At 55.7% G+C, this 25,271-nt stretch overlaps 3 protein-coding genes and 1 long non-coding RNA gene across 6 annotated transcripts in view; 3 read left to right on the top strand and 1 right to left on the bottom strand.

The window, feature by feature from the left end:
* Nucleotides 1-21,129, top strand: part of HAUS7 (HAUS augmin like complex subunit 7) — a 143,080-nt gene extending 121,951 nt beyond the window's left edge. The window contains exons 2-11 of the mRNA XM_050775357.1: nt 550-697; nt 1,873-1,988; nt 4,288-4,355; nt 6,646-6,707; nt 12,041-12,132; nt 12,614-12,772; nt 12,902-13,001; nt 13,499-13,723; nt 14,581-14,695; nt 20,887-21,129. Of these exons, the coding sequence (XP_050631314.1) occupies nt 590-697; nt 1,873-1,988; nt 4,288-4,355; nt 6,646-6,707; nt 12,041-12,132; nt 12,614-12,772; nt 12,902-13,001; nt 13,499-13,723; nt 14,581-14,695; nt 20,887-20,957 (1,116 nt within the window). The 5' untranslated portion in view covers nt 550-589 and the 3' untranslated portion in view covers nt 20,958-21,129. The remainder of the gene's footprint in view (nt 1-549; nt 698-1,872; nt 1,989-4,287; nt 4,356-6,645; nt 6,708-12,040; nt 12,133-12,613; nt 12,773-12,901; nt 13,002-13,498; nt 13,724-14,580; nt 14,696-20,886) is intronic.
* Nucleotides 1-25,271, top strand: part of CETN2 (centrin 2) — a 628,428-nt gene that overhangs the window by 25,560 nt on the left and 577,597 nt on the right. The gene's annotated exons all lie outside the window — the stretch shown is intronic.
* LOC126945446 (uncharacterized) overlaps nt 1-25,271 on the bottom strand; it is a 430,470-nt gene that overhangs the window by 37,950 nt on the left and 367,249 nt on the right. The window lies entirely within an intron of this gene.
* Nucleotides 21,224-24,407, top strand: TREX2 (three prime repair exonuclease 2). 2 transcript variants are annotated; one of them, XM_050775385.1, is made up of 2 exons: nt 21,224-22,826; nt 23,371-24,379. In XM_050775385.1, exon 2 carries the CDS (start codon nt 23,405-23,407, stop codon nt 24,113-24,115), a length of 711 nt encoding a protein of 236 aa, XP_050631342.1. In that variant the 5' UTR covers nt 21,224-22,826; nt 23,371-23,404; the 3' UTR covers nt 24,116-24,379. The 2 variants fall into 2 exon arrangements, with proteins under 2 accessions (XP_050631342.1, XP_050631341.1); XM_050775384.1 differs by lacking the exon at nt 21,224-22,826 and adding an exon at nt 22,835-23,189 and having other exon boundaries at nt 23,371-24,407.

The following is a 25,271-nucleotide window of genomic DNA, read 5'->3' as shown; positions in this document are numbered from 1 at the left end:
GCACAGAGAGGTTAGGTAAGTGGTTCAAAGGCCCATAGCTGGTGAGTGACAAGAAATTTCCCTCTAACTATAGCGTGAGCATGGTGAAGAGAAGACAGAGCCCCGTGCTGGGAGAGGAACACTTCAGTCCCAGTTCCATTCTGCACCCAAGGCTCCCCTTGGTCCTCCTGGGAACCAGAGTCCCCCTTAGTGGTGGCCCAGGAGAACCCGATAAAGGGAGGAGCGCCCCCTCCTGGAAGAGCCTCGCTTCGACGCGTCATCACTCCCGGCCGGCAGCAGGGGCGACGCCAGCAAGGCCAGCGACCGAGAGCCAGCTTGGCCCGTTCGCCCCGCCCCCTTCCCGGTGTCCGCCCCGCCCGCTTCCCGATGTCCGCCCCGCCCGCTTCCCTGTGGTCCTGCCCCTGGGTGGTGCTGGGGCGAGGGTGGGAGCCCGGGGCCCGCGCCGGCGGAGCCGCCGCCCAATGGGAAGTGTCGGTGGGGTAGCGGGTGGGCGCAGGCGGGTGGGCGGGAAGAACACTGGAACTTGATTGGCGGTCGTGCCGGCCAGTGAGACCAGGGCGTAGGCGGGGCGCGGCTCGGAGCGCGAAACATGGCGGGGAAGGACGCTGGCTTCGGCCGCGGCGGCGACGACTACTCAGAGGACGAGGGCGACAGCAGCGTGTTCAGGGCGGCTGTGGAGGTGTTCGGGAAGTTGAAGGTGCCGCTGGCCCAGAAAGCCACTCCAGGGCAGGGGACCGGGGAGGGCCCTGCCCGAGGCCCGGGCGGGCTTGCTGCGGAAGTCCGCTGCGCCACGCGGCCACCGTCGCCAGTTCCGGCTGCGCCCTGTTCCCCCGCAACAGGGGGTGCTTGTGGATGATTCATCTTTGCTCTTTGGGGTGCCCCAGGCCTTCGCTCTTGCTGTCTCCACGGCCTGTGCCTGGTAGTTGGGGCCAGCACCGCCTGTGGAACTGCAGTACCCGGGCTGGGCGCTCGGAGCAAGTGCAGACACAGAGGACGCAGGCCTGGCCTTAGGGATCTTGCGGAGTCTCGGGGGACAGATGGGCAGAGCCTCGTGCCACTCTGTCAAGTCAGCGAGACTAGGGCTTGCTGTCAGATGCCGGGGGTGATAGCTTCCAGAAGCCCTCTACAGCCCCACAGGACAGAGCCCTCACTGCAACAGTGAGGAAAACTGGCCCACGAGGTCAGGGAGCTGTCCCAGGTCCCCTCGGCCCGCTCGCTCCTCCCCCCAGCCACTCCCCCATCCTGTCCACGACTGGCTCAGTGGCCCCTCTTCCTCTCCCCTCTCCCTCAGTCCCGAAACCTAGGACCCTCTCTTAAGTCTTAGCCTCAGGCGTTGCTCCTAGGTCCTGCTGCCACAAGAGCCCAGAGTGGGAGTACTTGAAAGAGGTGGGGTCTGCATGCCGCGGGAGATGTGGGGTTAAGAATGGGGGAACTTGAACTCTTGGCAAAATGGCAGGACACGGGTAAAGGAAAGGGTCATGGGAGCTTGCAGATGTACACTGAGGGCTGGGCGCGGTGGCCCGCGCCTGTAATCCCACCACTTTGGGAGGCTGAAGTGGGCAGATTACCTGAGGTCAGGAGTTTGACACCAGCCTGGCCAACATGGTGAAACCCCGTCTCTATTAAAAATACAAAAATTGTCCAGGCATGGTGGCACGTGCTTGTAATCCCCCAGCTACTCTGGGGGCTGAGGCAGGAGAATCACTGGAACCCAGGAGGTGGAGGCTGCAGTGAGCCGAGATCATGCCACAGCACTCCATCCAGCCTGGGTGACAGAGTGAGACTCCGTCTCAAAAAAGTAAATAAATAAATAAAATAAAATGATGTACACTGGGACCTTCAGTGAATATTGCTTTCCTTTTCCTTGCTTAGGACCTAAACTGCCCCTTCCTTGAGGGTCTGTATATCACAGAGCCAAAGACAATTCAGGAACTGCTGTGCAGCCCCTCAAAGTACCGCTTGGAGATCCTAGAGTGGATGTGTACCCGGTAATGCATCGGTTTCTTCCTCTTCCCACCTGGGGTGTGCGTGGGCGCCACCCAGCCCCACCTGGGGAAGATGGGGTTTGTGGTTACTGTGAGTAGCTGTCTTCCCAGAGGGCTCCACCTGCTAGCCTGGACCTCTGAGTGGCAGACGGCTTGTCTGGCAGCCACTGCTGGCCCTGGAGGGACCAGCCCCTGGCCTGGGAACCTGGGAGGCTGGGAGGTGAGGCAGGACTGGAGATGGCTGGGTGGAGTGTGAGGGTCTTGAGCGAGCTCCCAGGGGGAGGCTTTTGTGGGAGGGGGCGCAAATTTGCCTGACTCGGGTGGAAGCTGGAGGCACTCGGGGGAACTGCGGTCACCTGCTGGCCAGAGAGGGACGGGTAGGAGGCCAAAGCCATGCCCCTCAGGTGCTTCTACAGGTTGAATGTCCCATATCCAAAATGTCTGGGGGTCGCAAGTGTTTCAGATTTCGATTTCTTCGGATTTTGGAATATTTGCATTATACTGGTTGAGCGTCCCTAATCTGAAAATCCGAAATCTCAAATGCTCCAATGAGCATCTCCTTTAGCATCATATCAGCGATCAAAAAGTTGAGGATTTTGGAGCATTTCAGATTTTCAGATTAGGGGTATTCAACCTGTAGTACTTCTGTAAGTACCAGAAACCGAATCCTTTGAAAAAGCCGCCAGGGAGCATACGATGACGTTCTCTGATTTCGGGCTGGCAAGAATTCCTTAGGTGTTTTGAGAGTCCTACAAGAGAAGCGGATGGATGGGAGTTTTCCTGTGAATTTCCCATTGCCTTTCTTTGTATGTGACTGTACCCTGTCAGTCCCATTTAGGGCCGCCTTTTCATATCCTTTCAGTAGAACCTGGAAGCTGCACCTAGTGTTGGTCCTTGGTGTGGGTTGGGGCAGAGCTCATGGAGCCCCCTGGATTGTGGAGGTCAAGGCCCTGTGGGTTTCCTTGGGGCTTCCAAGGCCTCCCGCACTTTCTGTTCCTGCTCTGCCCCCTGCTGTGATGGTGCGGTGACTTGAATGATAGCCTTTACTGAGTCTGGCTACTTGGGCTTCTGCAGTGTGGATTTTGAGTGTGTTCAAGGTTTACTGTGCCTGGCCTTGCACAGTGCTGGGTGAGTGCCCTCTTCTTTGAGCCTTGTGCTCAGAGACGTTTCTGGCAATCCCGCTGTCAGAGCCCAGCCTGCTGGCCTCCACCTTCCTTCCCCAACCCCACTTGCACAGAACCCGCGGTTATCTTAATAAGTCACAGAGGCGAGTGGTGCTGTGGAGGCAGCCAAGCCCAGCTCGATCTCTGTTGCAGTCTTGGGGCAAGTGTGGCCTCTCCAGGGAACAGCCACCAGCCCTTTCCCACCACACAAGTCAGCAGGCTCCTAGAGTGATGGCAGTGGTGAGGTGTAGCCAGACTCCGGCAGCCTGGTGGAAAGCGCCTCCTTCGTTATGAAAGGCTGCTGTGGCGGCAGGCGCCTGGGGCTCCCTGGTAAGAGCCTGTGGCCCCAGTGGCCGGAGGGATGTTTCTGGGCCTCAGTGTCATACTGGGCTTGAGGCTTGGGGCTTGGGGCTGGGGTTGCAGTGCTTGGGCTGTGCCCCCGTGAAGGAGGAGACCCAGAGGAGGGCTGAACTGTGTGTCACCTGCGGCGCGTGTCTGGGTGTTCTGGGACTTCCTACCTTCCGTGCGCTGTGCGTGTGGATCTGGTTTTGCCCACTAGATGGCTTTTAAGGTGTCATGCTTCTGAGCGGCCCCTGTGTGCTGCAGTCAAGGCCAGGCCTTCACTGTGCCCAAGGTGATGAGCCTCGATTGTGACCACAGACTCGCAGCAGGAGTCCGCACATGGCTGAAAGCAGGCCTCACAAGCCTTTTCTGCAGAGGGCCAGGTGCTCCACCCTGGAGCAGTTGATGCTGACCCAAGTGAGGCTGGGGAGGGTGCCAGGAGCCCGGGGCCAGCCCTCAAAACCTACCCGCGCCGCCATTTCAAGAAAGGGCCCCGAGTGCTGGCGGCTTCCCTCTCTGCCTCTGCTGCAGCCATCTTTTTTTTTTTTTTTTTGTCTTGAGAAGAATTTTCATTTCAGTATCCAGAATCACATTTCCGAGGTAAACTTCCTGGAATATTCTTTCCCTAATAATTCATGGAAATGAAATCCATGTGACACAGAAGTAACCATTTTAAAGTGAGCTGTTCCGTGGCATTGAGCACATACACAGGAATTCACTTTCTCCAGCGCGTGCAGAAGGCCCAGGGGGATTTTCTGGCTGTCTCCGGCCTGACCAGCTCTGCTATTTCCCTGCAGGGTCTGGCCCTCACTGCAGGACAGGTTCAGCTCACTGAAAGGGGTCCCAACAGAGGTGAAGATCCAAGGTAGGTGGAATCTTGGTCTATTCTGAGCTTGTTCACAGCCTCCTTATTGAGTTATGGTGCATGTTCCATTGGACCGACGTTTTCTTTTAGGTGGTGCACGTGGTGTGGATGTTGCTAGAGCCTTCTTGAACCCCACCCTTTCCTAGGCATGGCAGGTGGGAGAACTCCTCTCTCAGGGACCTAGAGCACATCAGTCCCTGCAGCGCTGGTGGCCAGAGACAGAGATTCTTGCCGATGCCAGCAGTGGTTCCGTCTTCCTGTGTCAGTGGTGTGTGACACGCTCTCTACAGGTGGCATTTCTAGGGGCGCCTGTTGCTCTCCAGCGGGGCTTGTCTTATAACCTGTTTTCCATCATTTCTTGGTAGAAACTGTACTTAACCTGGTAATGAACGTTAGATAAAGGTGAGCAAAATTGTAGTCCCCAAGTTGGTGGCTAACTTTTCACCTTCATGGTGATCTCTCTAGAAGTTGCTGGAATGTCAAAGATCAAATTTTTCATGGGCCTATGTCTATTCTGGCCACTCCAGGGTAGATAAACTGGACCCTGGAGTCCTGATCGCTGCCCCAGCTGGCATTGCCACATGAGTTATCTGGGGCCAGTTCTCCCTGTACTGAGGTGGGCCAGAAGAATGAGGTGTTTTAGAGCAGCCAGTGGGCAGACCTGGGCCACACAGAGGCACTGCCCTTCTCCCCGGAGCTGCCATGTCTGGTACAGTCCAGATTCTCTGACCCACACCAACACATGTGCGACCTAGCCCAGCCTTAGCCCTGACACCGCCACTCCCAGCCTGTTTTCTCTCCTGTCAAGTGGGGATGAAACCCAGTCTTGCCTACCTCACGGGAATACACTGAATGTCAGACTTGTCAGAGTGCAGGTGGGAGAGACCAGGACCAGTAGGGCGTGAGGATAGTTCAGGAATTCATCCGACAAATGGTTAAGGAGCACCCACCACATGCGAGGTACTATTTCTGGTCCTGGGGTACAGCAGTGAGTTCCACTGCCCTCGTGGCGCTTGCATGCTAGCAGGGAGAGACAGGTGTGAGAGGGTAGGAGAATTGTCCACGCATCCGCCAGCGAGAAGCACTGGAAACAGCCAGCTGAGGGCTGAGGGATCCTGCAGGGCTTGGGGGAAGGGTGGTGCTGTTGACATAAGACGGCAGGAGGGGCGGAAGCCAGCGTGGCATGTGTGGAGAGGAAGAGCATGTGCACAGGGCCCCAGGTGGGCTGTGCCTGGCAGCTTGGAGGCACAACAAGGAGGCTGGTGTGGCTGGAGTGCAGGGGAGGGCAAGGAGTGAGGTTGGGAGGGGACGGGCCAAATCAGGCCAGGCCGTGTGGGTCAAGGAAGGCCGAGTTCTGCTGTTGGCTGTAACGAGACCCCTGGCCCACTGTGCTGGGAATAGGGCGCCCGGGGAAGAGGCAGGGAGAACGGCGCGGGGCTCTTGCAGCGAGTGGTCCAGGTGAAAGTTTGGAGGGGAATGCAGGAGGCAGCGCTGGCCAGATCCTGGATTTATAGGGTTGGCTGGACTCGCTGAGAGGAAGAGAGGGGTCAGGGAGGACTTGAGGATGTGGGGTTAAGGGCGGTGGTGGAACAGGCTTGCCTAGGCGTGCAGTTGGCATTTGTGTGGTGGTCCTGGGGTTACTGAGTGCTTCCCCACAGAGACTCTGCTTACTTCCTGCAACAGACCCTCCAGGGCTAGGTGGAGGGACAGGTCTGGCATCAGCCCCAGGCTTTATGGCTCCAAGTTACTCAGAAAATGCCCTGGGCATCCTGGCAGATGTGGCTGGACGATCTGCAGTGTGCACGGCACCAGATTCCCCATGCATGAAATGCAACAAGGCCTGCCACCCGCAGGGCTGCCGGCAGTGTGATAGCAGATGATGGCACGAAGGTCCTTTAGGACATGGCCCGATGGGAGCAGTGATTCCATTTGCTTTGGCCTTGTGAGGTCTTGGAGAGGGTGGCACACAGTGTACTATAGAGGTTCCCTGACCCCTGTCCACTCCTCAGGCAGCTGCTGGCTTCTGCTCAAAGCCAGAGTGAGTGACCCCATACCTGGGAGAGCATTGGGTACAACTCCTGATTTTCAGACAAGGAAGCTGATGCCCAGAGAGGGGTGGGGCCACTCAGCAAGAGGCAGCGCCGGCACCTGGGTGCCTTCCACCTGCCTCCTGGCCCACACTGGTCTCCTGTACTGAGTCTGGCCTGTAGGTACTGGGCTTCCCGGGTGTCTGCTGTTCGCTGCTGTCTGGGCAGGTGCCTGCCGTGATGGGCTCTTTGTGTTTCAACAGAAATGACGAAGCTGGGCCATGAGCTGATGCTGTGTGCGCCAGATGACCAGGAACTCCTCAAGGTAAGGGGGCCCCTGTCTGCTCTGCAGATGACACGCACACTTTCTGCCCTGGGCAGGGAACCTCGTGGTGCCGGCTGACGTGGGAGAATTTTCCTCCCCTAGTGCCTTTGAAGTTCCTCAGGCCCTGGGGCTGGCTGAGTGCTCGGGCAGGCTGCTTCTCTAGGCATCCCTGGGGCCAGAACTGCTGGAATTCTCTTGGGTAGACCCTGGTTGTCCTTGGGGCACAGGGGAGAGGGCAGCTGTGCAGGTAGGGGCAGATCTCTGGCTTCTGATGACCAGTGGGATGGAGAGTGTCCTGTCCTTGGTTGATGACTTCATTCTTCATTCATCCCGGCGCCTAGCTCCCAAGCCCTTGTGGCCTGAGAGTTTCTCCCGAGGTCCCTCATCTACCCCGCGGTAGGTCAAAGAAACCCCAGTACCCACCTTATTGTTTCTAAATTTTGAAATAGTTGTTTTCACTCGATGATTATGAGTAACGCTACTATGAACATTCTTGCATGTGTTTTTTGACTGAACAGGTTTTCTTTTTTTTAATGTCTGAAGGGATTTATTCACGTGACCAATGGCCTATGACATAGTCCCAGGAGGTCCTGAAAACACGTGCCCAAGGTGGTCACTTATGCAGTGGCACACTGCATAAGATGTCAATGAATACATGTGAGATGCACATTGGCTGTTTGAACACGTGTTTTCAGTCCTCTTGGGTGTATAGCTAGGAGTGGAATTGCTGTGTCACAGGATCACTCTGTGCTTAACTTTTTGAGGAGCCACCAAACTGTTTTCCAGTGTGGCGGCACCATCTTCCTTTTCCAGCAGCAGTGCGGGAGAGCTCCAGTTTCTCCTCATCCTCACGGGCACTCGCTGGCATCCGTCTTGTTGATTCTAGCCACCCTGCTCGGTGTGGGGTGGTATCTCATTACGGTTTTGATTTGCATTTCCCCATGACCGATGATATGGAGTGTCTTTTTGTGAGCTTGTTGGCCATTTCTGTATACACTTTGGAAACATTTCCATATTCATGTCCTTTGCCCACTTATTAATTGGATCACTTGTCCAGTGAAGTCTTTTTTTCTTTTTTTTTTTAGTTAATAGACTTAATATTTTAGGGTAGTTTTAGGTTCACAGCAAATTTAAGCAGAAAGCACAGAGAGTCCCCACAGGCCCCCTGCCCCACACATACACAGCCTCTCCCGCCATGGACACCCTGCACACGGTGGCTCCTTTGTCACAGTCCATGAACCAGCATGGACACATTGTCACCCAAAGTCCATATCCAGTGAGTCTTCTCTCCTGTGGTTGAGAGTCCGTGGTTCTTCACGTGCCAAGTAGTTCTCTGGACATTTTACCTATTATTTTGGCTCTGGGAGAATGTATTCTCCACATAATTTATATTTGTATAAATATTTGTGCTTTAGCAGGCACTTGACCTGCTTAGGTTTAAGCAGCAAGTTCAGCTGCCTCCCGCCTCTTGCCTGCGGTTCCTTCCAGCATCAGCTCTGTTTCTGCAGCCTTTGCATGGCTCTTCGGGTCCCCCCTGTGTGTGCGCCACCCAGTGGTCAACCTGGGAGTCTTTGCTGGGCTCATCAAGATCAGAGCCACTCATGCACAGGTGGGCCTGAGGCCAGGCATTATAGATTTGTGGGGTCACTTTCTTGAGCTGTTTCCTCTCCACTGTCTCTTCAATACTTTCTAGTTCCCTGGGGCTCCCTTTTTCTGTTCTCCGGACATAAACCACCCACTTCCGTGACGGTGGTGGCATGGCCAGCCCCCTGCCAGTCTGCAGGAGAACTCAGAATCCTGGTGTTCCTCCCTGACCCACGTGCTGCCATTCGCTTCTCAGAGCGTGCCAGCACCTGCCCCGTGCTTTCTGCCCAGCCACGGGAGCGCTGTGCTTGCTTTATATTTCCACATTGGCATTGTGGCAAAATGCACTTTACATAAAATCTACCATGTCAGCCATGAAAAACAATTTCCTAACAGGCCCTGTGGGAGCTCGCTTCTTTTTTTTTTTTTTTTTTTTTAATTTAAAAAATTATGGTAAAATCCACATCACCTCAATTGTACCACGTTCACTATTTTTAAGTGTGCGGTCCAGGAGCATAAGCACATTTACGGTGCTGTGCAGCCATCACCATCATCCAGCCGCAGAACTTGTTCATCTTCCCAAACTGAAACTTCGTCCTCAATTTTTAAGCTGTGTTATAGCATACAATTTAGTGGTCTTTAGTACATTCACAATGTTGTATGACCACCACCTGTATCCAGTTCCACATTTTCATCACCCCGAAAAGACCCTGAACCACTGAGTAGCCACTCCCCATTCCCCACAGGCCGTGGCAGCCACTGAGTTACCATCTGTCTGTATGTCATTGGAGTGGAGTGCTGGAATATGTGGCCTTTGGTGCCTGGCTTCCTCACTGAGCACAAGGTTTTCAAGGTTTGTCCATGTTGCAGCAGCACGTAGCAGGATTGCATTCCTTGTTATGGATAAACAAAGGAATTGGAGAATTCTGTTGCCATTATTGAGACCTGGGAGTTGAAGGAGGGAGAAAGGAGATACAGATTTAAGATCATTAGGTAGGGTCAACCCTTGTAGTCCTGAGTTTTAATTGGGAATATCTGCATGAGCCCCCAGGCTTCAAGCGATCCTCCCACTTCAGCCCTCTTGAGTAGCTGGGGTCACAGGCATACACCACCACACTCCGCTAATTTTTAAAATTTTTGTAGAGACAGGGTCTTGCCATGTTGCCCAAGCTGGTCTCGAACTCCTGGGCTCAGGCGATCCTCCCGCGTTAGCCTCCCAAAGTGCTGGGATGACAGGCGTGAGCCACTGTGCCCATCCTCTTAATATATTCTTACCTTAAGGAACATGTATGTATTTCCTTATCTATGCCCTGAAAATGCCTAGAACGATGACATCCCGGCTGTAACACAGGCGGAAACACAGAGAGCAGCAGTCACCCAAGACTTGGGTCATGTCCGAGGAACTCAGGAGCCAACTAGCAATAGTCAGAGAGGGGCCAGTGGGAGCCTCCTAAGCATAGGGGTTGCAGTAGACAGGCACACTCCGTATACGCCCAAATCCAGGTGTTCATAATGATGTTTTATGAAGTCATCAATTTGACACTAAAAACATAAGTGACAAAAGAAAAAGCAGATCAATTGGACTTAATTAAAATGAAACACTTTGGTCCACCAAAGGACACCATGAAGAAAGTGAAGAGACAGAAAAACCTACAGAATGGGGGAAAATAGTTGTAAATCACATGACTGATGAGGGACTTGTATCCCAAATCTTTTAGCAACCCTTACAACTCAATAAGAAAGACAGAAAACCCAGTTCAAAACTGGACAAAGTGTCTGAATAGACATTTCTCCAAAGAAGATGAACAAATGGCCAAGAAGCAGATGCAAACATGGCCAGCATCACTGGCCATTAGAGCAACACAAAGCAAAACCATCATGAGATGCCACTATACACACACTAGGATGGCTAGAATCAAAAAAGGAAAGGAGGCCGGGCCTGGTGGCTCATGCCTGTAATCCCAGCACTTTGGGAGGCCGAGGCAGGAGGATCACTTGAGCTCAGGAGTTTAAGACCAGCCCGGACAACATCGTAAGACCCCGTCTCTACAGAAAGTAAAAAATTAGCTAGGTGTGATGGCACACCCCTGTAGTCCCAGCTACTTGGGAAGCTGAGGCGGGAGGATCACGGAGAGCCTAGGAGTTCAAGGCTTCAGTGAGCTATGATGGTGCCATTGCACTCCAGCCTGAGCAACAGAGCAAGACCCTGTTGCTTAAGAAATAAAAGGAAAATCCCAGTGCTGACCAGGATGAGGAGAGATTGGAACCCTCCTGCATTGCTATAGGAATATAAAGTGGTGCAGCTGCTGCGGAAAAGTCTGTCAGTTCCTGAAAGATGGCAACACAGTTACCCCGTGGCCCAGCAGTTCCAGTCCCAGCTGTCCACCCAGGAGAAGTGAAAATACACATGCACACAAAATCCTATACCTGAGCGTCCATAGAAGTGTTATTCTTAATGGCCCGAAAGTGGAAAGAGCCCAGATGTCCATCAACTAGTGAATGTATAAACTAACTAGCAATAAAAAGGAAATCAACTGTTGATCTGCACTAGGACACACGTGATCCTCGCCAGCCTCATGCTTGGTTGTGTATGATTCCATTGCTGTGTAGCATCTAGATAGGCCAGGTCAGTGCTGTGGGGACGTGGCAGCCCGCTGCCCCCAGATCACCTTGGAGCACATGATTGTGGCCAGCACCACTATGCAGGCAGTGAGCCCTCCCAGTGCTATCACCCCTGTCCTGGGTGCCCTGAGCTTCTCGCACCTGTGCTCCTGAATCTGCCTCAGTTGGATGTCATGGTGATGCCCAGTCTCTATGCTATTGACAGTGTTGCCAATTTTACCTTATCATTGCCCCCGCCTGCCATACACTGTTCTGAGGAATGCACCAGAACGGACTGGCTCAGCCAGCCGCTCTGGCAGCTTCACCAAGCCCCCCAAGGAGCATTTGCATGACAAGTTGGCACTGAAGGCACAGGCCACAGTAAAAGGGCTGAGGCACTCCCGGTGGCATTTCATACCCCATGGAGTTGACCCTTTTGACGTGGTTAGGAAGTTCAGAGCTCAAGAAGTGGGTCTGGATGGGGGCTTTCTGGAGCAGGCATAGCCTCTCAGGTCCTGGAAGTCCTCAGCGAACCTCTTCCCTTTTCTGGAAGGAGGAGAAAGCTGTGCTTCTGGAAGCCTTGAGCTCCTGGCCGGGTGGCTCCCATGGGCATCTCACTCACCTTTCCGGCGAGTGGGGCACTAAGTCAGCCCCTCAGGAGCTGCTGCTCCTGGAACCTGGGCCTTCCGGCCTGGAACGCCAGTCCCCTGGCTGGAAAGCAGGCCACCGCTCAGCCCCATCCTGTCAGCTTCATCTGTTCCCAGCGGGGACGGCAATCTTTGGAGGAGAACAGGCCTTGTCCTGGAGGTGTCCCTGTGGGCTGTGTTCTGTCACAGCAGACCCTGCTGTGTGCTGCCCGCCCACCCAGCAAGCCATGCTGTCAGCTGCACGACAGACACACGCTCTCATAGGTTTCCGCAGTGCTTAGCCCATTCCGGCATGTGGTCCCAGCATCATTACAGCCCAAGGCAGGGAGCACTCGCTAGTCCCAGACATTGCCGGGCAGGCACAGAGTCGTTGATGGACCAGACCCCTCCTTTCCACTGGCTCCTGGCAGGGGTGGCATGTGGGGGCAGGGGCACTGGGGACAGCTGGTATTGGCCTGGCTTAGGGGGAGCCACTGAATGCCTGTGGCCCTCCGTGCCCAGGGCTGTGCCTGCGCCCAGAAGCAGCTGCATTTCATGGACCAGTTGCTTGATGCCATCCGGAACCTGACCGTTGGGTGCTCCAGTTGCTCGAGGTAAAGGTGTGGATGGCCCAGGTGGGCAGTATTCACGGGCTTCTCTTGGTCCTAGTTCTAGAGCTTTTAGGGGCTGGGGTGTCACTCCCCTTCTGATCCTGGCTGAGGTGGGACACCCCCCTTGGGAATCTGGCTGGCCAGTCGGGCCAGGCAGCGTACGGGCAAGGGGCGTCTGTGTCCCAAGGGTGCTGGCTGCTGCCCAAGGCCCTGGGGGTGAGTGAAGGTGGGATGTGGGACTCAGAGCAGACGGGCCAGGCACAGAGGAGGGTGAGCACCTAGGGTGCCCCATGGGTGGGTGGGTAGGCGGACAAAAATGGAGGAGCCAGGGCAGACAGGTGGGGCAGGATTCCGCGCGGTGGGGCTGGTCCTGGCCTCTGTGCCTAGCCCCGATGTGCCTCTGGGGCCTTCCCTGTGGGGCTGAGGGCCTGCTGGGCCAGTGCTCTGGCCTGTGACGGTGTGGCCCTGGGGGCTGCCTTTGCAGCCTGATGGAGCACTTCGAGGACACCAGGGAGAAGAACAAGGCCTTGCTGGGGGAGCTCTTCTCCAGCCCCCACCTGCAGATGCTCCTGAATCCAGAGTGCGACCCATGGCCCCTGGACATGCAGTCCCTCCTCAACAAGCAGAGTGATGACTGGCAGTGGTATGTGCTCCTGGAGGCCTTGGCAGCAGCACCCTGGCCCTGCTATCCCAGCCCCAGGCTGCTTGGTTCTGTTACTGCAGACAACCCTGGCAGTGGTGAGTTGCAGGTGTCCCCTTTCTCTTCCTGCAGGGCCAGTGCCTCTGCCAAGTCCGAGGAGGAGGAGAAGCTGGCGGAGCTGGCCAGGCAGCTGCAGGAGAGCGCCGCCAAGTTGCATGCGCTTAGAACGGAGGTAAGGGTGCTAGCTCCTGGGAGGGGGAGCTTGGAGGCAAGGCCCTGCTTTGTGACCTCCTTCAGCATGTGAGGCTTAAGTGAGGTTGCTTGTGCACTGGGCCTGACATGTTCTAGAATACTGTGGTGCTCAGTCCATGGGGAGGTGAGAGGTGGGTGCCGTGGCTGGGGGAAGGGATCAGCCTCAGGTATTGGGCGGTGCCCATGCCTGAGCACATTGCCATGTGCCTTGCCGCACGTGGTCCTCCTGGCAGCCCTTGACCTGGCCTCTGTTTGATTGTGGAGGAGACTGGGGCCCACGGGAGAGTGAGTGACGGGGCTGAGGCTGGGAGCCAGAAGGTCTTGCCCTGGCTTGAGTTGCTCGGTACAGCTTCCCTGTCTCCCTGTTTCTGGAAGCTTTCTTCCTCGCCCTGATTGTGCAGTGTCTGAGGTGAGGGCTGGTGGCAGCCTGGCTGGCAGGCAGGGCAGCCTCGAGGGACTCTGCCTCTGGCTTTGCAGTACTTTGCACAACACAAGCAAGGGGCCGCTGCGGGCGCAGCCGACCTGAGCACCCTAGACCAGAAGCTGCGTCTGGTCACCTCCGACTTCCACCAGCTAATCTTGGCTTTCCTCCAAGTCTATGACGATGAGCTGGGCGAGTGCTGCCAGCGCCCAGGCCCTGACCTTCACCCGTGCGGCCCCATCATCCAGGCCACGCACCAGAATCTGACTTCCTACAGCCAAGTAAGGGTCCCCTTCCCTCCCCTCTAACTGCCCCCTCCCCTGTTCACTCAGAGCTTATCCTGCTTGGGCTCAGGGGCCTCAGTAGTCCCTGACAAGGGACCACAGGGCGGGACCAGGGGCTGGGAGGGGCTGAGCTGGGCTGGGCTCCCTGTGGGCCAGTGGCGTGGCAGGGCTCTGGGCCCCTCAGTGGGCTGGGGCAGGTGCTACTTCTGGTCTGTGGACCTGCCCATCTCAGCGCCTGCCTGTCTGCCCATGAGACTGCTCAGACAGGACGGGAGGAAGCAGGCTCATCAATGTTTGCTTGTTTTGTTGTTCCACATGTGAGATCCCCAGAGGCCAACCTAAAAGGCCGGCTTTAGTTATGATGACTACAGTTGTTATATGCGCAACTCTGCCCTTGGCTCAAGGATTCCGTGATGTTTATTTTGTTTTTTTAACCGAGAGGCTCCAAGCCTTCCAACCTGTAACTGGCTGGTCCTGTGAGACTCCTCGATCAGGGATGGTGAGGCCAAAGGCCTCTCCTGTCCATTTTTCTTGGGACATTTATTTTCCCACCTTGCCAGTTGCTGGGGCTGGGAGGACATGCAGTGCTGGCTGGCATGTCCCTAGGCATCGAGGGTTGCTAGAGTGACATGATAGTGTGGCATCCCCGCTGGGTCAGGAAGAGGGGACTCAGGTCTGAGAACTCTGATTGGTGACTTTCCCGCTGGGAGTTCTGGCCCTTACCCTTGACTGTCTTTTGGGTGAGTGCCACCTGATCGTTGTGAACGGGGGTGGGAAGCAGGAGATGCCATCGCTAGGTGAGACTAGTGGCATTTAGTGCCCGGTTGCTGGCTTGCTCCCTCCCTCCCCGCCAGCTGCTGCAAGTGGTCGTGGCAGTTGCTGACACCTCTGCGAAAACCGTGGAGACGGTGAAGAAGCAGCAAGGCGAGCAGATCTGCTGGGGCGGCAGCAGCTCCGTCATGAGTCTAGGTATGTGGCCACCCTCCTGGTCCTCTGCCTGGGGCTGCCCCATGCGTGGGCTCCCTTTTCTGTGCTCCACTAACCCTGGAGGAGCATTTGGGGACCGGCCCCTTCTTTTGTTTTTCATTTTCTAATGCATGTTTTCCTTCACTTGAAAAAATGCTTTCAGTGGATTATCAAGTGAAAACACTCATCTTAGAAAATTGAGGTAACCCAGTAATAGAAAATGTGAAGCAAATGATAGCAAATGCCTGAATGGAATAGTATTTGGCAATTAAAAATGTTACTTGGGCCAGGCGTGGTGGCTCATGCCTGTAATCCCAGCACTTTGGGAAGCGGAGGAGGATGGACCACTTTGAGCCTAGGAGTTTGAGATCAGCCTGGGCAACATGGCAAAACTGCGTTTCTACTAAATTACAGAAACTAGCTGGGCATGGTGGCATGCACCTGCAGTCTCAGCTATGTGGGAGGCTGAGGTGGGAGGGTCACTTGAGCCCACGGGAGGGAAGTTGCAGTGAGCCGAGATCACGCCACTGTGCTCCAGCCTGGGTGACAAACCCTGTCTTTAAAAAAAAAAAAAAAAAAAAGTTAAGGAAAATGGGAAAATGCTTATAATGAGGGCCATCTTCCCAGAGTTGATTTTTGCATATGGAGTGAGGTGTGGGGGTCTAGTTTCCTTGTATCCTATATGGATACACATTTGTTGCAGCACCATTGACTGGAAATCACTCTTTCTCTCATTGATCTACAATACCATCACTCTTGTGAATTATTAAGTATCCATACGTTATGTGTGGGTTTCTGGGTTCTCCTCTGTTCTGTTCATTCCTTTTTTTTTTTTTTTTTTTGCTATCCCTGCACTAATACCACATTTCAGGGGGCTAGAAAATAAAATAAACAGCAAAATAAACTCAAAGAAAGAAGGTAAAGCCAGTTTTCTACCTCTTCTAATTTATTTTTTAAATAACAGATCTACTGAATTCAAATTCATATAACATAAAATCTGCCCTTTTAAAAGTGTACAATTTCATGGTCTTTAGGATATTCACAGAGTTGTGTAACCATCCTCTCATCACCATCTGAGTCCAGAACATTTTTATCACCCCCAGAAGAAACCCCACATGATTAGCAGCCAATCCCCATCCCTCCCTAGCCTCAACTCCTGGCAACCACTGCCATAGAAATGCTGTCTGTCTCTATGGGTTTGCCTGTGCTGGACATTTCCTATAAATGGAATAACAATGCGTGGCCTTTGTGTCTGGTGTCTTTCACTGAGCATAAAGTTTTGTAAAGGTTATCCACGTAGTTCATTCCTTTTTATGGTTGAATAATATTTGATTGTCTGGATATACTACATTTTGTTGTAGTTTGTAGACGTGGGTTTCTACTTTTTGGCTATGTACATTGTAAGTCTTTGTGTGAACATATTTTTCTTTTTCTTTTTCTTTCTTTTTTTTTTGGAGATGGAGTCTCACTCAGTCACCCAGGCTGGAGTGCAGTGGTGCAATCTCAGCTTACTGCAACCTCCACCTCCTGGGTTGAAGTGATTCCGCCTCAGCCTCCCGAGTAGCTGGGATTACAGGCACCCACCACCACGCCTGACTAATTTTTGTATTTTTAAGTAGAGATGGGGTTTTGCCATGTTGGCCAGGCTGGTCTCAAACTGCTGACCTCAGGTGATCCATCTGTGTTGGCCTCCCAAAGTACTGGGATTATAGGCATGAGCCACCGCGCCCAGCCTCTTTAACTGTGTTTTTTAAAGTTATTTTTTAAGTGGTTGCCTTTAGAATTACAGTTAGCATCCTAACTGAAAACAGTCTAGTACCAAATTAATTTCAGTAGTATACAAAAACTTTTTCCTATTAAAGCAAAATATGTTAGTGTTAGGTATTTTTGGGTATACCATTTTAATTCCCTTGTTGTTTCTTTAACACTTTTTTTGAAAGTTATTTTTAAGCGGTTACCCTTAGAATTGCATTTAGCATCCTAACTGAAAACAGTATATTACCAAACTAATTTCAATTGTATACAAAAACTTTGCTCATTAGAATGAAGCTGTATTAAATGTGTACATTTGTGCACATTTTCATATTTATCAATGTTGTTACCTTTATTGGAGTTCTTTATTTCCTCATGTGAATTTGTGTTACTGTCTAGTGTCCTTTCATGTCAGCCTGGAGGCCTACCTTTAGTATTTCCTGTAGGGAAGGCTCACTAGTGATGAACTCCCTCATTTTTTATCTGGGAATGTCTTCATTTCTCCTTCATCTTTGAAGGATAGTTTTGCTGAATATAGAATTCTTTTGTACTTTGAATGTGTCATTTCAGTGTCCTCTGGCTGCCAAAGCTTCTGATGTAAAGCCAGCTGGTATATGATGAGTCTCTTCACTTTCTTTTCAAAATTCTGTTGGTCCCTGGCTTTGGACACTTTGATTATAATGTGTCTTCGTGTGAATCACTGTGAATTTATTACATTGGGAGCTTTTTGAGCTTTGTAGATGTGTCATTCATGTTTTTCAACAACACTCAGCCAGGCAGTTGACAGCTGTTTCTCCTTCACGTCTTGCTCAGAACCTCAAGGTCAGCCAGAGGTGAGAGCTCAGGGCTTTCTCAGGTCTCTCTCTCTGGGATTTTCACAGCCCGGCACACACACATGGTCTTTCAGATTCCCAGGACTGTGCCAGAGCTTTGCAGAGCCTTTGTGGACCTCTGATTCTTCAGGCCCTCCTTCTGAGCTTCTTGTTTAGTCTCTTGTTTGCCCCGGCTATTATGCACTGCCTCAGGCAGCAGCAGCTAAAGCATTTGCTGTAAATGTTTTCCACTGTTGCACCCCCAAGTAGTGGTTTAAAGTCCATAGCCTCTGAGCCCTCGTTTTGGAGACTGTCTTTGAATGAGCCCTCCAGCCAGCTGTCTCCTTGGAGAGCCAGGCTTCTCACTGCTCTTGGCCTTGGCACATATCTGCCCCGTGTATACCAGGCCCTGAGGAGTCTCTTCTTGCCGACTGAACTGCAACAGAACCCTCCACTTTAAAATTTATTATAGCGTTTATCCTAATCACCACTGTCACTATGACTCTCTCCCCAGTTTTTATAATTGCTGTTAGTAAACTGCTTATAATCTATGCCATCATTCTTATAATGATAATTGGTATTCTTAACAGTGTGCCATCTCACCTGTGACTGTGGCACCATAGGACTGGTGGCAGGTCTTGCCTTTCAGAAAAGCCCTTTATCGCTTCTTGGCTAAGATCAAGTGTAGTGTCTGTTCTTACCAGAAGGGCACCCTTTGCGTCCAGGCTGTGTGAACTGGGCAGTGCGTTGTGTACAGGGAAGTGTCTGTTCACCCTCGAGCCCCATCCACTTCGGGGGTCTGGAGAGACGCCAGGGGAGCAGGCCCAGGGCGGGCATTGGCCTCTCTTGGGGTTCTCAACTCAGCTCTCATCAGTTCAGCATCCTGATTTGGTTTGAGATGAATTCTCAGTGTCTGGACACACCAGAGAAAGGGTCGGCATCAAATCCACGCCAAAGGCCACTCGGGACGGTTCTTTACTTGTCCCGTTTCCCATCTGACCCCTTGAGGGCCCTGGTCTCAGTGGCCCTCCTCCCATTGTGGAAGGCCTGTGTTTCTGTGCTGTTTCCCGTCCCAGCAATCTGCATGCCCGCAGCCAGGCTCTGTTGGAGGTGTGGCACCACCTATGAAGTGAGGAGCAGCCGGTGTGACTTCTGGGCTCTTGCCGGGGGGCGTGGCCTGTTGTGAGTTGGGAGGGCCTTGGCACTGTGAGTCAGCATCACCCACCAGGAGTCGCCCCCCAGGCTTCCTGAAACCTCACTGCCATGAAAACATCAATGTATTTGGAAACCGAAGCAATACTGTCAGTGCAAGAATGGGGCAAGAGAGTTGAGGGTACCAACAATGGAGAGATGCCACCGACCCTGGAAGTGGTGACGGGCTCAGCGGGCGAGGAAGGCGGCAGCCGAGAGGACAGCCCAAGGGGCAGCGGGGTGCCGGGGATGGGGCAGTGGCGAGCAGATGGAAGCAGAGGGCACAGGTGAAGCAGGTCTGGAGAGGGCCACCTGCATGGGGTAGTGGCCCCCGGCGAGACCCTAGCCTGTTCTTCTGTGAAGAAAATGATGGAAATGAATAAGCAAACCAGCTCCCAAGCCGCTGGCCTGGCCCCCACAGAGCCTGAGCGGCTCCTAGCTTGGCTCTTGATGTGGCTGATGTGGCTGATGTGGCTGGCGGCAGCCCGGGTGAAGCCTACCTTTTCGCAGCCTCTGAGGGTCCAGGGGGCAAGAGCTGACCCCTGCCTCACCTCTGTGGAACTCCTCCAAACTGTCCTCCGGAGAGATACCCCACAGGCCATGGCTCCACCACAGCGGACCGGGGGAGCGGCAGCTACCCAGATCCTCTCCCCAGCCGCGGCGGCTCGAAAAGCAGCCCCATGCAGGAGAGAAGAAAGCCCTGGATGGCCGGGCGCGGTGGCTCAAGCCTGTAATCCCAGCACTTTGGGAGGCCGAGACGGGCGGATCACGAGGTCAGGAGATCGAGACCATCCTGGCTAACACAGTGAAACCCCGTCTCTACTAAAAATACAAAAAATTAGCCGGGCGTGGTGGCGGCGCCTGTAGTCCCAGCTACGCGGGAGGCTGAGGCAGGAGAATGGCGGGAACCCGGGAGGCAGAGCTTGCAGTGAGCTGAGATCCGGCCACTGCACTCCAGCCTGGGCGACAGAGCGAGACTCCGCCTCAAAAAAAAAAAAAAAAAAAAAAAAAAAGCCCTGGATGAGCAGGAAATCTGACCCAAAGGACTTTCCGACACTGTTGAATACACTTAGTGCGACTTCCAGACGTGCCTGGACAGCTGTGAAAACCCAGCCACAAGGAGACTAGAAACGAAATGAGGCTGGGATCTCTAAGAAGAGAGAAGAGGCAGAAAAACCAGCACAAAGATCAGCGTCGTGCAGGCCCCAGCCAGGCACAGGGTCTCCAGGAAAGGGGGCAGGGGAGATGGAGGGCAGGGCTCCGGAGGAGGCGGGCACACAGAACAAGCCAGGTGAGTGCAGGTGCTGAGCACAGGGCGGGTGGGACCCACCTCCTGTCATCTGGAGTACAGGGGCCAAGGGCTGGGGCCAAAGCTTCGGGAGAGACAACCTGTGGCCTCAGGAGCAGCCAGGATGCCTTACAAGCACTGAGGGCCCTGCACACCCGGCCTTGGGCTCTGGACCCTGCCAAGCTCTGCACCAAGAGTGAGGGCAGAGCAGGAAGGCTGGGATGGAGGTCTAGACGATTTGATAAGGGCAGATGCCACACGAGGGACACAGTCTGGAGCCTAGGAAAACAGTCTAGAGCAGTGCGCATTGCGGCAGGAAGCCCCTTAGCTGGGACGCCACTGGAAGCTGATGGCTAGTGGAGAGGGTCCTGAGGCAATTCCGGGCGGGCTGAGCACATTCCCCAGCTCAGTGTCACCCCGAGGCACACCCCATGATTCTTGAGCTTCAGAGTCACCCTCGGGATGGGCAGAGGATGACAAATTCAGGGTTCACAGCACCTAATGTCAATGCTAATGACCTCAACATGTAAAAGGCAAAGTATAGCTGACAGTGGGGCCACGGATGGGGAGCGGACAGGCAGGGCAGGTGAGGGGCTGTGTTGTCGTCCTCTGTCTGCTGGGGGAGGGGGATGATGGCCATGGTCTAGGGTTGGTGACTGAGAGGCAGATGTGGTTATGGCAGATAAGGTGCGGTGTAGTCACCACGCCCGCCACCCGGCTGGGCAGCCAAGGCCTTGGGGCTGTCTGTGATTGGGTTTGTTGTGTGTGCAGTTATCCATCTGGTTAATACGGAATGTGCCACTGAAGTCAGGACAGTCCCTGCCTCCTCACTGTGTGCCATATGCTGCCCCTGGGACTCTGGGGGCAGGGGGCAGGTAGGCGGGGGCACAGCTGGGTCAGCAGACCCTGGCCTGGGTCTCGGAACTGTGCTGCGGTTGGTGTGACCCAGCCCAGGGCTCCCAAGCTGCTGGCCTGGCCCCCACAGAGCTTGAGCAGCTCCCAGTTCGGCAGTGCCTGTCCCTTCCCTGCCGTGCTGGTGGTAGCTGGGGCTCAAGGAGGATCAGCTGAGGACATGTGCCTTGGGCGGCGGGCAGGAGGCACCTCGCCTCTTGCGCCAGGCTCGCTTTCCTGTTGGTTTCTTTCCTCTGCAGCTACCAAGATGAATGAACTAATGGAGAAATACAAAGTCTTCAGTGATGGCCCACGCGAAAGCACAGGATAGTGGGGGCAGGAAGCCCTCTCCCAAGATCGAGTTGGCCGAGGATGGATGATTGTGGCAGCAGAAGCCGTTGCAGCCCCACGTTGTGCTCTAGGCAGGGACCTTTGGCCCCTTTGGGGACAGAGAGACAAGATGGGTGGTTTGATTTGGACACAAAGAAAGCCTCGGTTTCTAAGCAGCCTCCTCCAGCCTGCTTTCTGCTTCCGCAGCTCCACGTCTCTCTCCTTCCCCCCCATCCTGAGCTGCTCAGGTGGCCCAGGTCTGGGCAGGCTGGCCGAGGCCTTCCTGTCGTCTTGGCGGGCCCGGGCTGTGTCCTCTTCCTGTGGCTTCACTCCTTCCTGCTGTTGCCAGCCACTTGCAAGCAGAGACCCGACTGCTGCTTCCCCTGGCTGGCCTCAGGGTCCTGTGTGAGACGTACCCCTCAGCCGCCCTCCTTGAGTGCTCCTGGATCCCACGCGGGGTACCTGTTTCCTGCTCCTCCCTGGCTGGGCACTCAGCTCTGGGCTGGGGAATTCAGCCTGACTGGTTGTCCAGGAAGATGCTGTCTGGGTTTCCCAGGGTGACCCAGTATCTCCCTGAGCAGTGTGCCTGTCACAGCTGCCTCCCTCCCTGCGAGCACTAGAACAGGCACAACTAGTGGGGCCTCTGCCTCTTTGGGGCCATTGTTGCACCTGCTGCTGCCCGCCCCACCCTGCTCCCTCCTGGTACCATCTCCTTTGCTTCCCCAAGGACCCCGTGGGCACACAAGACAAGGAGGCCAGAAGGAGCCAGGTGCCAGACCCCTCCATCCCAGTCGCCTGAGGCATCCCCCAGCCACCGCTGTGAGAGGTGGGAGGCCAGGCAGGCCTGTGGTCACCACGGTCCAGGTGCACCACCTGATTTACAGGCCAAGGGACTCCTCTTGGTCACCTCTCTGTGCCCCCAGCAGGGGGCTGGCCCTGCAGTGCACCCACCACCGAGGGTTTGCTCCAGAATGAGGTCTTCAGGGCACCACTCCTCCCAGGACCGGGAAGGACCTGGTGCCTTTTGCCTGGAGTGGGGTGGGCAGGGTGGGTCCCCGAGACTGGGGTCTGCAGGACTGGGCTTCACTCCTCCTGTAGTCCCGGTGCTCCCGGCCCATCCCCTAACATTGCTTGTCTCTGGTGGGGGAAGCATTAACTCAGCTGCACAGCTCCCAGGCCAGGCTCATCTCCCTTCCCCAGCAGTGCTGTTAGGTGCACAGTAGACATGATGAAGCGACGTCCTTAAAGCAGCATCTCCCCTTCGCAGTGGGAAATGAGCCGGCAAGCTGTGTGAGCTGGGGTGGGCGGTGCGTGGGCAGCCCCGAGGCTGCCCCATCCCTAGGTTTTGGGGGAGCACCCCATTCCCCTTTGGAGGCTGAGCACGGCATGTGTGGGCACCTTGTTCACACTCCAGAGCTTGCTTCATCCCCATGAGCAGCACCTGATCTCCAGTGACGGGAGACTGAGGCCTGGCAGAGAGGACCTGCTGCCTTTGTGTGACTGGCCCCAGCATGGGGGAGGCATTGGCCCCAGGCCTGTGAGGCCTGGCAGCCACAGCCTGGCTGGGTGGAGGTTACTGCCTTCTGCACCGCTCTGGCTTCCTCCCTGTGCCTGTGAAGAGCTCCTGGAGTCTGCGTGCGTCCCGGGGCCTGCTTCCTAATCTGTAAACACAGGGCGTGTGTCCCAGTGGCTGTGAGCTAGCGAGGGGGCGGAGAGCGAGCCGGCTGCGCAGGTCCTGCGGCCCCAGGCCTCATTGTTGGCCAACAGGCAGCTGGGGGCGGGCCGCGGCCGCTGATTAAAGGCCGCCTGGAGCAGCCTATGTGGCGACAGGTGCCCAGAAGCCCAGGAAGCCGGTCAGTGCCCGCCCCAGGTAAGCTGGTGCGGTGGGGTTGGCAAGGACAGTCGCCCCAGGAACCTGGGGGCAAGCAGGCAGAGGCCAGCTCGGGGCCAGCACCTGTGTGCCAGGGACAAGGCCGGGGAGGTCGAGCCCAGGGGGAGCTGAGCGCACTGCATGGGCTCTTTTGGGTGGCTGCTTGCCTGCTTTCCCGCAGCTGGTTCCAGGGCTTGAGACCCAGCATGCTATGCCCCAGGTTCCCAGCCAAGGCATTCCGGTGAAGGGGCTGGACCCCGCCGAGGCGTGGTCCCTGAGCTGCCTCTGCCTCTCCCAATCCCTGCTGGGGACTGTGGCTGGAGGCAGGCAGTAGAGCGCTTGGAGGCCTGCCTTTTCTGTTCGGTAGGTGGCAGGAGTGGGGCTGATGCTCCCAGAGCCAAAGGTCACAGGCGCTGTGGTTGGGGGTGGCAGGAAGTGAGCCCCAGAAGGGTCAGAGCTTTGGCTAGGGGGAGGGTGGTACACAGCAGGGCCTGGGCGAACCCCTCTCTCCAGTCCTCAGAGTTTGTGCCTCTCGCTCGGGCAGTTTGAGGCCTGGCTATCCCCGTGGGAACATCACCATGTCAGAGACACCCCGGGCTGAGACCTTTGTCTTCCTGGACCTGGAAGCTACTGGGCTCCCCAGCATGGATCCTGAGATTGCTGAACTGTCCCTCTTTGCTGTCCACCGCTCCTCCCTGGAGAACCTGGAGCGCGACGAATCTGGTGCCCCAGTACTGCCCCGGGTCCTGGACAAGCTCACGCTGTGCATGTGCCCAGAGCGCCCCTTCACCGCCAAGGCCAGCGAGATCACTGGCCTGAGCAGCGAGGGCCTGGCGCGGTGCCGGAAGGCTGGCTTTGATGGTGCCGTGGTGCGGATGCTACAGGCGTTCCTGAGCCGCCAGGCAGGGCCCATCTGCCTTGTGGCCCACAATGGCTTTGATTATGATTTCCCCCTGCTGTGTGCCGAGCTGCGGCGCCTGGGTGCCCGCCTACCTCGGGACACTGTCTGCCTGGACACACTGCCGGCCCTGCGGGGCCTCGACCGCGCCCACAGCCACGGCACCCGGGCCCGAGGCCGCCAGGGTTACAGCCTTGGCAGCCTCTTCCACCGCTACTTCCAGGCAGAGCCAAGCGCGGCCCACTCAGCGGAGGGCGATGTGCACACTCTGCTCCTGATCTTCCTGCACCGCGCCGCAGAGCTGCTCGCCTGGGCAGATGAGCAGGCCCGCGGGTGGGCCCACATCGAGCCCATGTACTTGCCGCCCGATGACCCCAGCCTGGAGTCCTGAGCACCAGGGCCACCTCCTGTGCCACAGGCAGCGCCAGTCTCCACCGTTCAGCCGGCCTCTACCAACCCCGGCTCCTCATATCTGGGCAGCCTCAGGTCCATGCACCTGCCAGGCCTTCCCTGGCTGCCTGACCAGCCACAGAGCCCTGGATTCCTCTCCAGTCCCCGCTTCCAGGGCCTTGCTCTCCCAGCCAGCCTGTATGCCCAGCAGAGTTTGCTGTTTCCCAATAAACATTGCCAACTACTCACCCTCTGACTCACTGGCCAGATACTAGGGGCTGGACTCCCTTGACCCACTGCTGAGCAGGGCCAGGCGGTGAGCCATGCTAGGGGCCAGCACAAGACCTCCAGGGCTGCCTCCCTATGGCCTCTTCCCGCGGTGAGGTCCGCGGGTGGCTGGGTGGGGAGATGTCAAGCTCTTGGGTTGGTGTGAGGGCTGATGGGTTGCGGCTGTGGGCTGAGTGCGGCTGTGGGCTGCATTGTCATCCCAGAGGCCCAAAGAAGCCATGAGTAGGGACTTAAGCCCACAGAGCCGGCCACCTGCCTGGGCACAAAGCTCAGCTGCAGTGCTCACCCGCCGTGGGACCTGGAGTGTCTGTCCCTGCTCTGTGAAGTGGTAACAGGGTGAAGTGTTAAGAAACAGGGTGCTGGGGAAAAGGGAGGTGCCCCCACATGCGGGCATGCACATATATATGCTGAGGGCTCTGAGGGTGCATGGAGCAGAGGTGGGGTGGCTGGTGCTGTGAGGGTGACACTGGAAGGGAGCCTATCTTGCACCCCATGTCCCCCTAGGGCCAGGAGGCCGCTCGGTGGGAGGGCAGCTTCTGCCCACCACACTGCACTTTGGGTTCCCTGCTAACCTACTTCAGGGGCCCCACCCTGAGGCACTCCCAGTCTTGCGAGAGGCCTCATGGGTGGGGAGAGACCTGTCACCAACGCCGGGTCAGGTAAGAAGGGGTGGGGTGGCCACACCTGAGAGTGACTCACACGAGCAAAGCCTGAGCCTCCAGCCAGCTGGACAATCCGGGAAGCCCTAAGTAGGTCAGAATGACTGGAGCCACTGCAGCGTGCACGGTGGTAGGATGGTGAGGCCAGAGCACAGGCAGTGACCACCTCAGACCTTCCTTGTGGCCCGGGCCGGGCCTGACCCTGAGGGC

The sequence above is a fragment of the Macaca thibetana genome, chromosome X, assembly GCF_024542745.1.
Source record: "Macaca thibetana thibetana isolate TM-01 chromosome X, ASM2454274v1, whole genome shotgun sequence".
NCBI lineage: Eukaryota > Metazoa > Chordata > Mammalia > Primates > Cercopithecidae > Macaca > Macaca thibetana.
The sequence above is the reverse complement of the archived record's forward strand: the minus strand, read 5'-3'. Positions and strand labels throughout refer to the sequence as shown.

What these genes read in the sequence shown, in the direction of transcription:
- TREX2 (XM_050775384.1), top strand. Translation starts at nt 23,405, where the DNA reads ATGTCAGAGACACCCCGGGCTGAGACCTTTGTCTTCCTGGACCTGGAA.